Source organism: Callorhinus ursinus, unplaced genomic scaffold (genome assembly GCF_003265705.2).
Source record: "Callorhinus ursinus isolate GAN/ISIS: 27379988/994484 unplaced genomic scaffold, GSC_fseal_2.0 scaffold5, whole genome shotgun sequence".
Classification (NCBI taxonomy): domain Eukaryota; kingdom Metazoa; phylum Chordata; class Mammalia; order Carnivora; family Otariidae; genus Callorhinus; species Callorhinus ursinus.
In genome coordinates this window covers 44347353-44368077 of record NW_027397067.1, presented here as the reverse complement: position 1 = coordinate 44368077, position 20725 = coordinate 44347353, and the positions used below count along the sequence as shown (strand labels likewise).

Sequence of the window (20725 nt, the reverse complement as noted above, 5' to 3'; positions counted from 1 at the left end):
TACTCAGAAGTAAAAAAGAACCAGCTAATGATGCACACAACAATCTAGATGAGTGTCTAGAGAATTATGCTGAGTGAAAAAAATAACAGTATGAAAGGTTACATGCTATATTATTCTATTCATAGAACATTCTTGAAATGATAAAATTATGGAGATGGAAAGAGATTACTAGTTGCCAGGGGTTACGAGGCGGGTGGTGACAAGTGGAAAGAAAGGGTGGCTATAAAAAAAAGGGCAACATGAGGGGTCCTTGCAGGATGGGAATGTTTTCTGTATCTGACTGCATTAATGTCAATATCCTAGTTGTGATACTGCTCTCAAGTTTTTCAAGATGTTACCACTGGGGGGACTGGGTAAAGAGTACAGGGGATCTCTGTATCATTTCTCACAAGTGCCTGCCACTCTACAGAAGGCTTAATTTAAAAAAAATTGAATTTGAGATGGAATGTCATTGAAAATAACATTCTGCAGGACGAAAACAGTGATCTAGAACGTTAAATTAGTATTCATAATATCCCTTCACACATACCATATAGTTGACTTCTCTATGAAAAAGTGCTTTTTGTTTCTTCTGCACAGATGACAGCCAAGATTCCTAGCCTATCCTTATAGGATGAGATGATGGGGTAACTACTATTTCTCCGCTCAGCAGCAGAGTCATTACGATGACTCTGGAGGTCTCATGAACCACCAAACAGTTCACAGAAATTACTAGCAGATGGAAAAACAAAATCCTACACAAACTTAGCTAAGAGATGTTCAGTACAAGATGGTTGCCAGTTGTGGAGAAACTTCCACAGAAGTTTTCACCGTAAGCTCATTGTGATTAAAATACCACGTGAAAAAATGTATCCTATAAGGAATATTCAGGTCACAATGACTCTGGGCAGCCTGCTTCTCAGACAATTATCATCCAACCATAAGAGAACCGTAGTTCCTGATTGATGGCAAAACACTATTTTTGTTCATGGGGAAAAAGGCTGAAATCAACTCCATACCATCTTTTAACTCGCACAAAAGAACTGACACTTTGACACATTTATTTTAGATTATTAAAAGACATTATTGATAAACTTAAAATTCCGTAAACCCTTCCCATTTCCACACCACCTCCCCTGGGGGTTTACCCTAGTCTTTATCATTACCATGCTAATGGTCTACCATTACCATTACCACGAACCTCTTTTGTGTCCCTCCAGTCAAGCTTCTTTTTATAAATTCTGGTGTGTTCACACATACACAATTTATATAAATGGTATCATACTGTATCTTTCTTTCTTTTTTTTTTTTTTTTTAAATATTTTATTTATTTATTTATTTGAGAGAGAGAATGAGATAGAGAGAGCACATGAGAGGGGGGAGGATCAGAGGGAGAAGCAGACTCCCTGCTGAGCAGGGAGCCCGATGTGGGACTCGATCCCGGGACTCCAGGATCATGACCTGAGCCGAAGGCAGTCGCTTAACCAACTGAGCCACCCAGGCGCCCATACTGTATCTTTCCATAAACCTGTCCATCATTCAACATGTTTTTGAGATTCTATTCATGTTGATATTAATGTAACTTGTTTCATTGATTTTTAACATCTAATATGTGATTGTACAAACCTGTCACATTTTCTTTCTCCATTCCTCAACTGATGGGCATTTAGATATTGCCCCATTTTTGCTAAGATAAATGAAAGACGATCTCCAAATATACTCAGAAAAAGAACTGCTATGATATGTAACAGTCTTTACTCCGTTCAGTGATTCTACTCTGTCATTCTGATGATCAGGCACAAGGAAGTTTCAGTTAAAAAACAGATTTTTGGTTGCACATTCACTAAACATTCAACAAATACCAGAATGATTATGGTGTGTTAAGGTACCGTACCAGGAAGCTTTTCTTTCCTTAACAGACTTTATTTTTTAGAGCAATTTTAGGTTCACTGCAAAACTGAGCAGAAGGCAGAGATTTTCATGTACTCCCCACCCCACACATGCACAGCCTCTCCCACTATCACTATCCCTCCCCAGAGTGGGGCATTTGTTACAACTGATGAGCCTACACTGACACACGATTATCACTCAAAGCCCCTAGAATTTACCTTAGGGTTCACTCTTGGTGTTGTACATTCTACAGCTTTGGGAAAAATGTATAATGACATGCATCCACCATTATAGTGTCTCTACAGAGTAGTTTTACTGCTCTAAAAACCCTCCATGCTCTGCCTGTTCATCTCTCTCTCCCCCAAACCCCCTCAACCTTCATATTACCTATCAACTGCCCCCCTGTACATTTCTTTACACCCTTAACAATAAATCCCATTACTACCTCTTCCTTCCTATGGTCTCTAAAGATCAGAGGTACTACCATCCTACTATATTAAAGGCCAACCCACAATCCACTCATGCCTAAGATTCCCCTACACCTACTGCCAGGAACTTACTCTATTAGTCAAATCTGTCAGTTATGTTTAGCTTTTACTTTACTCTAGATCCTTTCCCTTTGTGACCACAGATATGTTAAAGCAGGGGTTGACAAACTACAAGTCTGGCCCGATGCCAGTTTTCGTAAATAAAGTTCGTTTCCCTATAGTCTACGGTTGCTTTTGCACTACTGTATGGGACTTTAATAAAAAGTTTACCGACCCTGTACTAAAATCTCTCCTATCATTAAAACACAAACAACCCCCAACAAAACCCTTCCTGATACTACAGTGTGCTGTCATCCACTACCTCTCCTCCATTTCTATCCAAACTTACTTTAGAAAAACCTTGTAATTGTCACTACTCTTTCCTAACCATTTACTCAACTTACTGCAATATGGTTATTAGTCCAAAATTTTTTTTTTTTTTTTAAAGATTTTATTTTTTGACAGAGAGAGAAAGTGAGAGAGGGAACACAAGCAGGGGGAATGGGAGAGGGAGAAGCAAGCTTCCCGCTGAGCAGGGAGCCCGATGCGGGGCTCGATCCCAGGACCCTGGGACCATGACCTGAGCCGAAGGCAGACGCTTAACAACTGAGCCACCCAGGCTCCCCTAGTCCAAGATTTCTAACGAAACTGCTCTTAATTACCAGAGAGCAAATGTCTCAGCCTCTGTGACCCAGAACTCTCTTCCCTCAGTCTCTTTCATGGGCTTTTTTCTCCTTAAAAGTTGGGAGTTTCCCAGATTCCTATGTTCATTCCACTGCTCTTTTCAAGTCTACAGACTTTTCCTAGATATTTCACCTACGCTCAAAGTGTTTAACAACCATATACTAATAACGTCTAAACACATCTTTTCCCTAAGCTTTAACGTGGCACAAAACCAACTTCTCTTTGGCATTTCAACAAAACGCTCTGTATTTAACATATCCCAAATGGAACCAACCACCCTTCCCCCAATTAACTAGCCTTTGCTCCTATATTTTCTCTGTTGGGAGGACTACTTCCACCTTCCCAGTTACCCAAGCTAAAATCCTGGAAGTCATTTTGATGACTCCTCCTCCATTCAACTCTTTTTTCTTTTTTTTTAAATTTTATTTTATTACGTTAATCACCATACATCACATCATTAGTTTTTGATGTAGTGTTCCATGATTCACTGTTTGCATATAACACCATTCAATTCTTTTTTTTTTTTTTTAAAGATTTTATTTATTTATTTGAGAGAGAGAGAATGAGATAGAGAGCACGAGAGGGAAGAGGGTCAGAGGGAGAAGCAGACTCCCCGCCGAGCAGGGAGCCCGATGCGGGACTCGATCCCGGGACTCCAGGATCATGACCCGAGCCGAAGGCAGTCGCTTAACCAACTGAGCCACCCAGGCGCCCAACACCATTCAATTCTAATCATGTTCTGTGGATTTTATTTCAATGTATTTTTCAAGTCTGTTCTGTATTCCGTGTACCATTCTTACCACTACTGTCCTGGACTACTAAGCAACCTCTAAACTGGTCTTCCTGCCTTTTCCCAGATATGCCTCCACCTTTTTCCACATGGGCTACCAGTGTAACCCACGGAGAAAAAAAACACTTTAGCTTAAAATCCTTCCATTACTTACAGGATAAAATCCATGGTTTTAAATATGACATTCAAGAACTTCTAGGATCTGGTCCCTGCCTCCCTCTCTAGTTTAATTTCTGACCACTCTTTGTTTCGCATTCTGCTTTTACCTTCAGGATGCTTTTGCTAAAACTCCCAAGTGCTTCTCTAATACCCAACACATACTGTAACATGACTTTTACCTGCTGATGTGCGGGTCTCCTTCCTCTCCTCCCTAACCAGACTGTAGGCTCCTGGAAGGCAGTAATCGTGTCTTATTACCGCTTCTCTACTAACCAATCAATACCTGACTTATGGCAGATGTTCAATTAATATTTGTTGAATACCAACAGCCCTATTATCTTCAGAGACTCCTTGACTTTCACCCTAATTCCTATAGCCAACCAGATGCAGTCTGATCAGGAGCTTTATATCTCTGGTAAACACCACTTCCATTTATTTTTCAAAGCTATCAATTTAGTTCATTATCTCCTACCTGATTCATGTAACTGCCTCTTTAACACTTACCCCAAAATAGTACAAAATAGCTTCCCAAGCTTCTTGTCTTTCCACTGTATCCAGCTTAATTTTCCTAACCCCAGTGATGATTAGGTTATCCCTAGTTAAAAAGCCGCCGACAGGTTATCATCTACAGAATTTCACAAAAATGTGGCAAGGTTATCTATCATTCCTTTCATTTATTTACTGAATGCCAAGCATGTTGCTAGAGCTACAAAAATAAAAACTTCATGGTCCCTTTCTTTAAGGAACGTAGCCTAGAAGGAATATACTTTTCATCAACTGATTCCACACATGTGTACTATTTACCTCTCCACTAAATTATTACCTCTTTTCTTGCCTTGATGGCTTTTTCATGGTGTTCTCAGTCTTGTCTGCTGCTATGAAGCCTTCCTAAATCTTTCACTGGCAACTGATCTAGTCTTCTCTAAACACACTAAGAGTTGATATAATACCAACTATTATTAATTCTGATAAGAGGAAAGGAACTGTGTTTTCTTATCAGTGCCTAATAGTGCTTTCCACATATCACAATTCTCAATAATTTGTGGAAAGAAAAAACAGTGATACAGAGAAGGCATGCAGGCATAAGGATTGAAGCAAATATAATCAGAATGGCTCAGAAGCAATTCTACCACTGGATGTATTTATAATACAGAATGTAACCCCTAATAATTATAATATAGTTGGGTGCACAAAGAAATAGACATACCCGCCAATGCCTTTACTCACTTTTTGATCATCAGGAATTGGTTCCTGGGACTTTAGAAGTGAAGCTCTTTCTTCATCTACCCAATTTCCCCACTCTTCTGCTGGTGCATTCCAATCAGAGCTGGGATCAGCAGAAGACAGACCATCTAAAATTTAACAGTGTGAATTAGGAATCTATCATTTCTGCCAAAAACTAAAACGCAAAAACTAAAATTCCTTATGTTGAACTAAGCTGTATTTTTAAACTATTGTTCTTCCTTCTTTCTCCCAAGCACATTTTAAGAGCTAGAAGAAAACCCAATAACATGATGGTAAAAACCTTTGTCCCACTTGTGCTAGGCACATCATATGGCTAATTAAATGGAATTTCTAAGAAACTCTAGGAAACTTAAGAATTACCTATTTAATTTCACTCTCCCAAATTCCTCTGTGATCAAACACCTGACTTTGCTCTGTTTGTACTGTTTATGTCTAATTTGGTCTGGGTCCTGGTCATTTTTTTTCTCCTCCTTGGTCATTCCATTTTTGTACTTGATTTATTTTCTAGGGTACAGAATTAGTGAATCTTGAACCGCAGTGCCAAAATTATGGTCCCCATCCGTCCTTTTACACTACACCTCCTCCCCTCCTTAGGAGCTTTTCAAGATTAGGTTCTTCAAATTCACCAAGTCACGACAGAATAATGTCTTCTTTCTTCCTTTTTTTGGGGAAACAATTACTTTGTGACTTTTAATGGTTAATACTTCATCTGTACCTTCTTACATTTTCCAGATTATTCAATGCTACTTTTATCATTCCAAAATATTCAAGTCACTTTCAGGGTTTCTATCATCTATTCTCAAGAATAAATTTATATTTCAGACCTCTAGATTCCTCTCTTTCACTCTAAAAGGCACTGAATTTTACCTCCTTTGGGAAGCTATCACTTGCTTATTCTAAAAAGGGAAAAACAATCTTTGGCTTTATCCTAGTTAAGTAGCTCTCAAAAGTCAATTCTTCTTTCCTCTCCCTGGATTTCTGAAATGCTTCCACATCACTTCTGCAATGACTACTTACAGCCAGGTTTCATTTCCAGTGGTTTAAGATGATAGGGGTTAAGCTCTATTTCTAAATGGTAAACAAGTCATTCTAGCACTGCTTTATTGAAAAATCCAATCTTTTCCCATTTATGTCAAACGTTACTTTTATTAACTACTGAGGTCTTTCACATACACTTCAGTCTGTTTCTGGAATTTCTATCCTATTTCACTGATATATTCCTGGGATGGTGCCATATGTGACTCTGTAATACTTTTTAGTAACTCAAATGACAAATCTGCCTGATTCTTATTTTCTTTGCTGTTCTTATTTTTTCATGTGAACTCTATTATTTTTCTTTAAAGGGGAGGTATTATGATACCTCATGAAGGCTTTAAAACCTATGTTTCAGAAGAATATAATCTGGGAAAATGCTCACAGAAAAAAAAACAGACAAAATTGTCTTTAAAACATGATCCTAAATTTATATGAGGAAGAGACTGAAGAAAATAATACAGTAACAACAGATATATCTTAATAGTAGAATTGCAGGAATTTCACCTTATTAAGCACTTACTATATATTAGAACTTGAGCTGGGTAGGTACTAGACATACAAAAATGAGTACAATATACCCCCCGCCCCCAACATGGAGCTCCTGGTCTTATCTATTCAGAGATGAAGATAGGTAAGTACAAGAGACATTTAAGCACAGAATGAGACTTTCTGTCACAAGGGTATGGAAAGGGAGAAGAGGGGTTAAAACAGTAGAGGATGGAAAGAGACTGAAAATAAGAACTGGTAGTCTAAACAGGTAACAAGTGATGACAACTGTGAAGTATGTTACAATAAAGGAAGTCCTTTCCTAAATTTACTACCATGAGCAGGAATCCAGAGGCTGTACTGCACGGTACACCCACAATTGGGGTTAAGGGTATGGACCTTGGAGTCAAATAGATCTACATCTGAATATTGATCTACCACTTAATAACTATGTGATATGGGTCAAATTTCATAATCTTAGTCGGTTATACACTAACTCTCCAGGATGACTGAGAAGATATTAGATACATCTAAAGCAGTGCACAGCAATGCAGTATGTACTCAATGAAGAGCAGGTGTTCTGTTTATGTAGCACTTATGACATTAACAATAGAAAGCCAGTTTCTAAGCTATCAGGCATACACAACTAAGAATCTGTTTCTTACAACCCTGGTCAATCTTTCAGTAAGATACATTTGGTGTGTCGTAATGTAGAAATCATTTTTATAAGTATAAAGGCATCTAGCAGATATCTGGAACCAATTGCTCATCTTACATTAAGCATTCATTAAGAACACTGTTAGGAGATCTGAATGTCACAGGTTTTGCTTAAACCTCACAAATAAGAAATGCAGATTTGGCAAATTGCTCTCCATAAGCCAGGTCTCTAAGGCCTTTGGCCAGAAAACACACTTTCTTTTATAGGGAAAAAAAAGTTTAGACAAGTGGGTGGGCATTATACTAACATATAAACTATTTTCTTTCCTTTTTTTTTAGATTTTATTTATTTGACAGAGAGAGACAGCAAACATAAGCAGGGGGAGGGGGAGAGGGAGAAGCAGGCTTCCTGCTGAGCAGTGAGCCTGATGCGGGGCTTGATCCCAGGACCCTGGGATCATGACCTGAGCGGAAGGCAGATGCTTAACGACTGAGTCACCCAGGCACCCCATAAACTAAATACGGTGGTGTGGGGGGGATAACAGGTAAAAATCTAGTAAAGTATTTAGTAACATTACTTTTTTAAAGGCTTAGATAACCAGAAAGGCTGGGGAATGACTGCAGCCTACGGTTTAACCCATGTAAGAACATTAACAGAAGCACAAATCTCTATTGGCTCTATAAAGGTTTATGGTGATTTTTTCCAGGTTTATTGATTTCAGTTTTGTTTGTTTTCTTATTAACTGGGATCAAATAAAACTACTTTATAAAACAAAAGATTACCTAAACATAAAAGTTGTCACCAGGAGACTTTTCAACACATAATTCTTAAGATTCATGGGCCTAATATGCTAAAAACTTCTTTCCTTTAAGGAAACTATACAGTATAGTTTCATTCACTGGATAGTTTTCTCCATTTATAAACAGAGTAACTTCTCATTTCTCAAAATTTTCCCATCAGTTTGCCAATATCTTTTCAAAGAGCTGTATTAGTGTCTTTTCAAAATGGTAAGGAATTTATTTAATTTGCTTGAATAATGCTTTAGGTTTAAGCATCTCATAGCTAATCTCTTATTTTATCTCAGTAAAAAAATGGCTGTCAGCTGCTTCTGGTCAGAACTTTAGTATTAACTTTAATACAACAAAACAATTATGTTAGAAAGACTCTCCAGTGTTCAAACAGACAATACTAATTGACTCCACCAAGTAGACAAATGTTGCCCCTAGAAGAATATCAACAGCACCACAGCACTTACTGAATATTCAGGCAGTGTTCTAAGTGCTAATATTTATATACTTTATTATTTAATTCTCTCAACAACTGTGGGAGAAGAACTATTCTTTTGACAGATGATGAAACTGAAGCATACAATGACCACGTACCTACCTAAGTTTATGTCAAGGCTAAGATTCAAACCCAAGTAGTCTGTCGTCAAAGCTCATGCTCTCAACCCCTAACTATGCTGCAGCAATTCGCTCACTCTGGTGTGCCAACAAAAACAAAGTTCTATTCAAAATCTGACTTTTTACAGGGGTTATGATGATGTTGTTCGTTTATGATCCAGACAACGGATAAGATTAACATCTGTTTTTAAAAAATGTATCTTCTGTACTTTAGCATCTTAACTTTATATTCAAGTGTTTGGGTAAATCCAATGCCTTTTTTTCAGATAATGATGTGTATGCCTCAAACCAGAGGGTCAATATATTAATCATATCACACTATGAAATGTAAAGCTAGCGTATGTGTATACATACACACACACACACACACACACATATACATACTCTGTGGATTAGTAATCTCAAATACTAAATCATGCATTTTGTAAATTTAGAAGGAATAATTAAGTGCACGGAGTACCAAAATTAGCCACATTATAGATGATAAAAAAATAAAATTCACAGAGAAAAATGAGGTTAAAGAGAAACTTTGGACTTAAAAGGCTGCAAAGAGCCTAGCCAATGAAAGATGGTGTTTCTGATACATTTAAACTTTCAACAGAGTCCTGTGGATACATCTTTTTCTTCAGTCTTTTATTTCGGTAGCCAATCATGTTTTTCATGTTATAAGAATTCTAAAAATGGATAAAAGTGGAGTAATTCTGTGCAGGCAGGGAAGCCTAGAGCCCTGATGCTCAGCTGTCCTCCGTCTCAGCCCATAGCTGCCTCACCGCTATTCTCTGGCATTCCTACAACCCACTCTTCAATTCTATCCTGCACAGAGCTGATCTTTCTTCCCAAAGTACAGAGACTTTATTTTCCAAAATCATTACCTTCACATCCTGTTAATACCCTGGATTTATATGGTACTTTGTAATTTACAAAAAGCTTTCATGTTCATTCATTACCACATTAAAACCTCACAACAATCTACAGAAGTAGATGGGACAGATTATTTGCTCCATCTTACAGCTCAATTAATCTAGATTCCAAGATAAGTGCTTAAGTCAAGCCATATGAGGTACAACGTTTTAAAGTGAGAACTAAAGTAGGAAATACCTTCTTCTCAAGTAGCACGCCAACCCCACCTCCCTAATCTTTAGCCAGCAATTCAAGGCTTTTTATGGCCTAATCTACCTTTCCACCTCACTTCCTTTAATCTGTAGGAACTGTGCTTTGGTGAATCTACAGAGACTAAGTAATTTACAGACTAATTTTTGTACTGCATTGCAAGTGTACCTTCGCGATTACAATCATCACTAAGACTGGACCCTGTGGTGGTTAAGAGCATGAACTCTGGAGCCAGACTACCCAAGTTTGATACCACTTCCTCCACTTAACTAGCTGTGTGACCTGGGTTAGAAAACTTTGCTTTGCCTCAGTTTCTCCATCTGGAAAGTGTGGGAAAAAAACACGTACCTTGTAGAACTGTTGTAAGCATTAAAATAAGCTAATAAAATGCACAAGACTTAAGACGAGTGCCTGGCACAGTCAGCTGTTTGCTTTTCTTATCATTATTACTACTGAACACCTCTGTATAAAGCACTGCACTACGTACCGAGGATCCAAGAGTAACTGAGAGTTGCTATTTTTAGAGGGTTTCATTTCAACTCTACTTGAAGAAACACAAGATATTCTTCAAGAATTTTTTTTTTGCACTAGCCAAATGGTGGAGAAGTCCACAAGGTAACATATAAATGCTAAATAAATAGAAAAGGATGGCTGTAAAAATTCTAAGGAATACATTCTGAGGTTTGAGGTTGTGTGGGGAAAAAAAAAATCTCAGATATTTTTTTTAAGTGAAGATGGCATAAGTTCTGTGAACATAAAAATCGTATTCTTTTTCCCTCCTCCTCCTCTTTTTTTTTTTTTTAAATAACTCTTGTCATTAACCTTCCTAAGTTTCTACTGGGAATCAGGCTAAGAAAATTATTTTATAATACAAAATTTGCATACCTCACAAACTGAAAGCCATTCCTATATATTATATTCACTCTATTATACTAAAACTAAGAAGAGAAACAGAACGTTCATATAAAACAAAAAATTTTTAAAATAAAAAACTATAGAGCAACTATAAGAAAACATCATGTTTAAATATTGCCTCAATCACAAAAAGTGTAAATTTAAATTCTACAGTTATTCAAACATCAGTTTACAAGTAGTACACATCTGGTATTAAATTATATTACTATGGCCTAAGAGGTGAAAATTAGGATTAAAATTAAAACATAAAGCATGAATTTAGGGTGCTAGAAATGAAATTCTGAAAAAAACAAAAACAAAAACATAATTTTTAAAAGGACATACTTAACCCAGACCATTCATCATCGATATAGGGTTGATTACGGCTAACATCCCACTGATAATCAGAAGTGGTAGAATGAGAAACTGGCTCAGCAGTAGACCCTTAAATGAAAACGAATGCAATAAAATTAAAAATGGAATTTTCTAATGATGCTTCATAACAATAGTTCTATACTTTGCACACGGAGTCTAAATTATTTTTTATTTCCCCTAAAAGGAAAAATTCAGACATTAGAAAAAGAGTTAAGATAAGGAAAAGTAGAATTGAGGGTAATTTCAGATTAAGCATGATAATCACTTGACTGAATTCACTGCCTGGAACTATATATTGTCCCTAGTACCAATCTATTCGATTTTGTCTTTTATAACACATATTTCAAACTGATTATCTACAAATTTCAAGAAGGTGAAAAAAGTTCTATTTTTGTTCTTAATGAAAAATAATAAAGCACAAAAGAAATCCTGAATGTTTCAGGATATGCCTATAACCTGAGAACCTTGAAAAGAGAGAGCTAGAAAATATCTAGGTTTGCTGGAACCTTCTGCCTAAGAAAAAGTTAAAGAAACATGATTATCTAGAGAGGTGAGAGACAGAGGGAAGCCAGTGGTTTAGAGGCCAAGTTAAGTTCAGGTGCACTTAAAGAGAAGAGACTATTATCTCCTAAGTTCCTTCTGTTTTCATTTTTGGGGAGGAGGTGGGGTGAGAATGGGGTCACATAGTTTTTAGAATCTGATGAAAGCTGTGATGGACTCTGTCCAGAAGCTACACAAAATTTTGCAGATAATTTTGGGGGCACAACAATTCATGGGTGCCAGGTCAAAAACCCTTGTTCTATAGCTATAAATTCATTTTAGAATGCAAACATAAAGCAAGGATTCTCCATCAGGGATACATATACCCCAGACCTTCTGAATCACAATTTTCACATGTACTGGAATCCTTGGGAGACTCTGATCCTCACTTTGGATTTGCAGCCACTGATACAAAGAAATGGTTAAGAAAACCTGTTACTGTAAAAGACTTACATACAATCATGTCCTCTTATAAAAGTCCTTCCTAACTTAAACGTTTTCACCTGGTTATAGATGATCTTACCAGCCTTCCATAATATAATGGCTTGATACATACTTAAAGTAGTTATGTATTTTTTAATAAAAAATTTAACAGTAGAACCCTATAAATCCATATATAATTAGTATATTAGCTGCTTATAAGCACCACAGTAACACTATTGCTATTTCTTTAGCAGCCCATGCTGCTTTCTCTTTCTCTGAATAATGAAGAGAATAACATCTGTGCTGTACCAAGTCACCAAATGAAAGACGCAATTAATTCTATCTCTGGAACTGAAATGTAGTCTATGAGACCAGGGGCTGGCAAACTATGACCCACAGGCCAAATGCAAACAGTCCCTTTCTGTGTGACCCATAAGCGAAGATCAGTTTTTATATTTACAAATGACTGAAAAAAGATCAAAAGAATAGTATTTCAAAACCAGACACAGCCATCTGTTTATATGTATCATCTCTGGCTGCCTTCCTGTTACAATGTCAGAATTAAGTAGTTCCACAGAGACAGTATGGCCCACAAAGCCTAAAATATTTATTATTTTGCCCTTTACAGAAAAAGTCTGCTGACCCCCTAGTTCTAGTGACTCCAGACACTGTGGAGCTACATAATTAGTACAGTGGGTCCATGAATTCCATAGTGAACAAAATGTTACAAACTAGACACCTCCCACATTTATGTAGTATTTGTTAAGTACATATGACTTCTACATGATTAATAAAAGGCACATCCATTACAGCATTTAAGTAATGCTGAATTGGTAATAGTTTATTAGTAATACTGTATTTTCTAAATCAATAGATACTCTAAGTAGAGTTATTATGTGAGGTTCTACATAACCTAAAAGGCTTAGATATAAACGCATGATGAATAAGGAAATAAGGGCAAATAGAAATAGCAAACTGCAAGTAGAAGTATGGTAGAAATACACTAGTAACAGGAAAGTATGACCCTGAAGGAAAGGCCTTCTATTTCTATTTGTCTGTGTGACAAGGAACTTTCAGTTATGTTATGCCACAGAATCTTCCTATCTTCACTACAGAAAGGAACCAAGCCACTTGCAGGTAAGAATTTAGGTCTTCTTTTCTCCCCTTTTATTAAGGCCTCCGCTACTTTATATTATATATCTGTTATTTATGTTGATAGCAGTACTTGACTCTTTTATTTTTCAAATAGCATGAGCTACAAAGAATTTAAACAGAAATTCTTTTGTTAACTAAATGAAAGACTGTTTTCACATACCAGAAACAGCAGAGTTAAGTGTGAGAGATGCAAAAGAAGAATTCTGTTCAGAGGTATTCATTCCCCTATCCACACTAGACCAAGCAGCTGTTAAAATAAAGAACGTCACTTGGAACCTTCAATTTGCAAAAGAAAAGTTGAAAGATATGTACAGATTTAAACTATGATAATAATATTTAAAGATAACCTTGGAAATTAGGACAATACAGCAATAGCTACTATTTCTATGACAGGCCAAACTCTTCATACCAAACACCTCTAATCCTAGGGTAACCCTGCTAGGCACAATTTCAGAGTAGTTAAATGACTTTCTGACAGCCAGAAAACAGCTGAGCCATGACTGGAACTTAAGCTGATTTCCAAAGCCTATGCTTTCTCCACTTTAGCAAGCTACCTTATTATTTACCATAATTATGCTACTACTTGGGGCCAGGCACCGAACTTGGTACTTGACATTCATTACAGCCAATCCTCACAACTACTGAAATAGGAGGTTCATACAGGTTAAAAAACTAAGCCTGATTTCCATAAAAGTTATTATGTGGGAAAATAGGGATTCATTCCAAATAGGTCCATTTCAACTAGTCCACACTCATTCTACTATACTGTACTATTTCCTCAATATTTTCAAGCTATTTCTTACTTATATAAATGAGTATTTTAAGGAACGTATACATCCATGAGACCAGTCACACCAGTCTCTTCTTAGTGAGTCACTACAAACCCAATTTAATATAGTTCCCTTTCAATTTCAACAAAGGTCCTAATCCACTTAGGCAGGAACTCTAACCTGCTGCTTAATTTTATCTGTAGCAACCATTAAGCAAGTACCATCTAATTTATGTTGTAATTATGAAAATGCTATATAGCTTTTATAAGTAAATTGCAAATATCTGAAAAGGCCATAGTTTTTAACATTACTCGATAAAATCTGATGATCTTTTGTTAAATATGAAAGGATGCTTTAAAGCATAGACATTTCTGCTTTCTTCACTATGGAAAATGAGGCTGGGAATTTAGGGACTGTTTACTTCCAAACAAATTTTTATATTTCTACACAATTTCTGGACATTGTAGGGAAGAACAAGCTTAAAAATAATTATCAGTAAATGATCTAGAGTTTGCTTCTTGGGGACAATAGTCAACATGAATCTTTTTAGGCTTAAAAGTGATGGGAAAAGCAAATAACACTGGAAGAAAGTTTTTTTGTACTTAATCACTAAAAACTCTGTAGTGTCTGTTGCTCTCCCAAATAAAAGAGATAAAACAAAAATATCTGCAATAAGCGTAACAGAAAAAAGTATATGTTTAATGTACAAGGAATTACAACTTGATTAGAAAAAAAAATAACTGAAACAAGAGGCCATTAGACAAATGAGCAAAGAACATGAATAGACAATTCATAAAATAGAAATGACCAAGAAAATTGTGAAAAATATTCAACCTCATTTAACCAGAACAATTTATGTATGTATTTTTTGTTTATCAAGTTAGAAAAGATTTTTTAAATAAGAATACCCAATCTTGGTCAGCACAGGACAAATGGCACTCATATCGATGCTGACAGTATAAATCAGAACTACTCTCTTAGAAAATACTTTGACAACGTGACAGAGCACTGTATGTTTATACTCCCTTCAGCCCAGTAACATCACTCCCAAGAATCTATCCTAAAAAAATAACCCGAAAACAAATATATTAATGCAATGTTACTTACAATGGTTAAAAAACAGAGAAAATTCTCTTGATAATATGGGAATAGTTGAATAATTTATATGCTATGCTTATACGATATATTATAGGGCCTCCAAATAAAAATCCTTACAATAAGGAAAATGTTCATGTTATAATATTAAGTGTGTGTGTGGGGGGAAGGGACATAAAAATGCATTATCTAATTTAGATTATGTAAAACAAAAAACAAAAAACAAAAAAACTACACAGGAAAAAAAAGACCATTAAAGAAATATAAAAAAACAGTGGTTGTCATTGGGTGGTGTGATAACTGGGTTTTTCCTTCTCTTTTAAGTTTTCCATATTAAACATGGACTTCTTTTCTATAACACATACACATACATACACACACACACACACACACACACACACACACACAGGAATTAAGTTGTTTATTTGATGGCTTTCAACAAGAATAAGCTTCTCAACTACTGTCTTTATCTTTAAAACCGAGGAGAAAAATTAATTATATATACTGCAAAATAGTATAAAAGTGGATGCTGTAAACTTTTATTATTCTTATTTAAACTCAAGAGAACTGATGAAATTAATCAAAAAGTCTGCTCACACATTACATTTATAACATCACTAAAAATATACAATTATACCCCTTAGCTACACTGATAATCAGATGTGATAAAAGTATGTGAGAGCACTAAACAAAGAGCGAGTAATACATGCTATTATTGACTTTTTTAGTTACCACTTTGCTCTATGTGAAGGTTTGAGATGAGTTAGTTATTACTATTATTTCTGAATAGCTTTACTCATTTTTCTACTCATGGATTTTTTTTTTCATTCCTGGAAAATTCAAAATGTACTGGAAATAAGCAATTGTAAATGAACTTAAAATTTTCTAACACTTCTTACCAATGCCAGAAAATATTGAACGGTCACTCCAACTCCTTCCCCAGTCTTTTCCATTTACATTAGCATCTCCAGTGTCTTGACCCCAGGCAGATGGCTCACTTTTCCTCTTGCCTACAGAAGCAGGTGAAACAGAATTCCACTTCTCCTCACCTGCACTGATCTGTGAGGAGAGTTTTACAGACTTTTCATTCCAGCCTCCTCCATTTACAGTGAGGTTTTCGTTCAATCCTGAAGGAACTTAAAGAAAAGAAAAGAAGATTAAAAACTGATACATAACTCCTTAAAACTGGGATATTTTCAAATTTCTCTGATTGCTTGGTTTATATTTATCACTCATTTTTTCCCCTACTGTCCTCTAAACAGCTTGAGCTTTAAAAATAAAAATGATGTCCTAAAACTGACATGACCACCGTGGATGACTTTAATTTAAAAACTAAGAGTAGGCTTGAACTTTATATTTTAATGATGTTTTCAACAGCAGAATGACTTGCTCAAAGAAAGTACAAAACAGCAAACAGGAAAACAACACATATTCTGCTATGCTCAGAATACTCACCCACTAAAAATATGAACACTTCTCCTTAGTTCCATGTTCTTTTCTTATTTACACACACACACGCACGCACGCACACACACACACACAGTATAAGGCAGTGATTCTGAAACCTGGCTGCACGTTAAAATCAACTGAAAAATTTCTTTAGACACTGGAGCCTCAGGCCAGACTAATTAAAATCAGAATCTCTAGGGGTGCCTGGCTGGCTCAAGTTGGAAGAGCATGTAACTTTTAATCTTGGGGTGGTGGGTTTGAGACCCATGTTGGGCACAGAGATTATTTAAGAAAATAAAAATAAAGGGGCGCCTGGGTGGCTCAGATGGTTAAGCGTCTGCCTTCGGCTCAGGTCATGATCCCAGGGTCCTGGGATCGAGTCCCGCATCGGGCTCCCTGCTCCTTGGGAGCCTGCTTCTCCCTCTGCCTCTCTCTCTCTCTCTCTCTCTCTGGCTCTCATGAATAAATAAATAAATAAAATCTTTAAAAAAAAAAAAAAAGAAAATAAAAATAAAATAAAATAAAATCAGAATATTTGCATGCAGGTATATGTACATATGTGTGTGTGTTGTTTTTCTAAGCTTCCTCGATGACTGTAATGTGTAGCCAGGATTGAGAACCATGGGAATGAAGGAAGCTGACAGGGTTAAAACAAGCCTGAAACAAGAAGGTGCTTTTCATTTCTGAGTTTATATTTTACTACCACACTTTTAGTTTGCAGGTAAGGTATATCCCTCTACTTAATTCAATCTTTATCATAAACAAGTAAATAAAATATATTTTCTAATTGTGAAGCACAGTATAACTTCAGACTGTAGTCCATTTATTGTAAAATATTTGATATTGTTAAGGAAGCAATTTAAACGATTATAGGTATTAAGGTTTTTTTTTTTTTTTAATAAACAGGGGTAAAGTCTTTTATCCCATATATGCCTATATTAAAACCAAGTCCTCCACCACCCCAAATCTTTCTTTTCTCTATTGGCTTACACAATGCAAGCAAGAATAAAAATCGCATGTAAACTATTACTAAAAAAATGTTTTTACATATGGGGAGAGGGAGAAACAACTAGAACATACCAAAGACTGTTAGGAAGTGGGAATGATTTTTCTTTTTATCCATTTTCCAAAATCTCTGGATTGTGATTATGTTACTTTAGTAATTAAAAATCATTTCTAAGCCTTTTTTTCCTTCTGTATCATTCATGTGAGGAAACAGACATGTATATAAGTTTCTATTTTGATGGGCCTTCAATTTAAGTTACACGTAATTTCTCTCACCCTGAAGTGTAGAATCTCCTTTTCCAGACTTAAAGTTGCTAACTTGAACATTTAGATGAGAATCACCTGGTTGAAATAGAAATAAAATTTATTTAATACTAAATAGGCCACTATGCACATTAAATTAGGAGTTAACAAAGAAATTAGTTTTCACTTATTATTTTTAATAAATTGTTTCTTCAAGTACTAAATTCTTATACTGGAGAAGAGTTTTACTCACAACACACTTGACATATCCTTAAGGAACTGAGTTCTATACCATATTCTTAGTCAACTAAAATGGCAATATAGGAACTAGAAAATCGCTTAAGTATATGTAGAGTCTGCTGTTCTGTAATGCTTATGAGATTCTTTGAAGTAGGAACTGGAGAACTGGGGCTCTGTAATTGGATTCAACTTTGCCACCTCTCAACAATACCAGCTGCCTTTTCAATAATCCTGGAAGCAAACACATCCAACTTAAGAAGAACACTGCCAGTATTTGGGACCAGGACTTAGGAAATATGGCAAGAGGTACGAATACATATTATAACAAAGATACCATTTCTCTGACACTAAAAGGCATTTAATGATTACAATGTATCAAAAAGCCAGCAGACACAGGATTGTGCTAGCAAGGGAGGCATGCACAAGACAGTGAAAAAGGGTCCCCAACACAAAGGAGCTCTAAGGCATGGCTAATATGTAACAGCGAAAATGCATAAATAGAAGTCATTGCTGTACCAAAGCAATACATTCCAGCAAGTCATCAAGCAAAAAAGTAAAATATACCAAGGCTAAGAAAGTGGTCTGGAGACAAATGCAGGGTGAGGAGGCAATTAATAAAAAGGTGAAGAAAAGTCAATGCCCAAGTTGAATACTATCACTCTGCAGACTGATGTCTTCAGGGTAAAAATGATGGCAATGTAAAGAGCTTTAAGAAGCCATCAGTACTGGATCGTGTGAGCACTTGAAATACTTGGGAAGAGTACCAGCTCAACAACCTCTGAAGTTTCAGTCTAGCTTTATCAAACACCTATGGCATTCTCAAAAAGTTAGGGTGATAAGAAGTCCAGACAGAGCCTGCACTATCCAGATCATGCTTGCTTCATCTTGGAATGAAAGCATCCAACATGCAGAAGAGTGACAAATAATTTTATTTAATAAATGTCTTGTCCACTCTAAGAAATGGAGATGTAAGAGAGTTGCAGCAAAGCAATGCACACAAGAAAAAAAGGCAACATCATTTTCTCATGTGACTCAAGGCAGAAAGGCAATTTTAATTTAGCAGGCCATTCATTAGGCGGTACGTAACAAGTAACACTGCTAGTCATCAGGTAAACCAATATGTGGTCCACAGTGCTCTCACGAAGAAGGGTATATCAGCACAATGATGTAAGCAGTTCAAAATAGTCAAATTTTGACATAATGATATTTTGTACATCTGATTAAAAGGAGCTGGATTTGATGTATGACTCTTATGTTCCACTAATATACCTTTATTCTTCTTGGAACCAACAGGAAATGATGCAGTTGTAAGTTGCTCGGTGGGAACTGTGATGGTATTTTCTATCCCAGGGATAGTTGAATCCAATGAACCAGAATCAGTCTGCACCTTATCACGTTTACGCTGCTGTCGTTTCTCTCTGTGACTAATTTTAGTTTCCCAGGCTCCTGACATAGCCCCAGAAAAAAAAGTGTTATTCAGTAAAGGGGAAAACAAAACGTTGTAGTTCTGAGGGGGGAAATGAGGCAGGGCACATAAGATATCATGATAAATTAAGAGAGTAAACTAAAAACCCAGGGTACTGATTATATTAATTTATCCTAAGAATTTATTCTAATCCCAATATGTTGTTTTAGCAGCTAACGGCCATTATTATTTATTCTGGTAATTTTTATCAACTGTCACCTATGATTTAGGAAAAATGATAACTATAAGTCATCCTGTAGATCTTTTTATCCCGCTGCAGAGAATTCAGAGTGTTATAAATAATTACTCATAAATGGGTTTATTTGGTGATGACAATAAAGGGCTTCCTCAAGAATTTTGTACACAGCCTTCTAGGGACAGTGTATTTGAGAACAAAAGGGGAAAAGTCCAAATCATATTTCTAAGAAACAAAGACAAAACAATTGCTCAAGATACTGAGCTAGACCTTAAATCTCAAAGTGGTTCCCTTCAGGAAAAGCACTATTAGATTCTTATAACTTAGAGTAAAAAAAAAACAAAAAACTGTTTTCTAACAATGTCACAGATCTGTACATTAAAATCTGTAATTATTAAAAGAAAAGCTAGATACAAGATTAAGCAACACAAATGCAGCTTTTATATAATGCACCATGGTAAAAAAGGATTAAAAATTTTTCTATAGTCCTTTCACTTGCTCAAGTACCTTCATCAACTTCCTTTCCATCATGGCGTGAACTGTTTTGCACTGCTTTAGCATCTGACTTTGATTTCTTCTTATTTTTCTTTGACTGAAAGTAAAATAGAATGTTACTTAATATTTCATTATGTTTTTGAAAAGGTAGGAGTCAGTAAGATACATAATGAAATGTATGATGCTGACAAGCAAAAAATTTAATGTTTGATTAAAAAACTTAACATTAAATGGCAATAATAATATGAGGTTAACATTTATTGAGTGATTACTCTATGCTAAGTACTTTGCACTCATTTTCTTCTTTATTCCCTAAAAAAAAAAAAAAATCACTAGAGAAGGTATTATTCCCATTTTAGAGATGAGGAAATGGAGACTTAGAGCTGTTAAATATTAAATAGGCTGTCTGGGGTC

The 20725-nt window shown here is 36.0% G+C and overlaps 1 protein-coding gene across 8 annotated transcripts in view; it reads right to left on the bottom strand.

Annotated features, from left to right (window-relative positions):
* MTDH (metadherin) overlaps positions 1–20725 on the bottom strand; it is a 58630-nt gene that overhangs the window by 11587 nt on the left and 26318 nt on the right. The window contains exons 3-9 of one of the 8 annotated variants that reach the window (XM_025870879.2): positions 20324–20408; positions 19425–19601; positions 17949–18014; positions 16118–16354; positions 13514–13600; positions 11206–11304; positions 5257–5381 (exon numbers count right to left, since the gene is read on the bottom strand). In XM_025870879.2, coding sequence (XP_025726664.1) covers positions 5257–5381; positions 11206–11304; positions 13514–13600; positions 16118–16354; positions 17949–18014; positions 19425–19601; positions 20324–20408 — 876 coding nt within the window. The remainder of the gene's footprint in view (positions 1–5256; positions 5382–11205; positions 11305–13513; positions 13601–16117; positions 16355–17948; positions 18015–19424; positions 19602–20323; positions 20409–20725) is intronic. The other 7 variants (XM_025870880.2, XM_025870885.2, XM_025870881.2 and 4 more) reach the window with 7 other exon arrangements.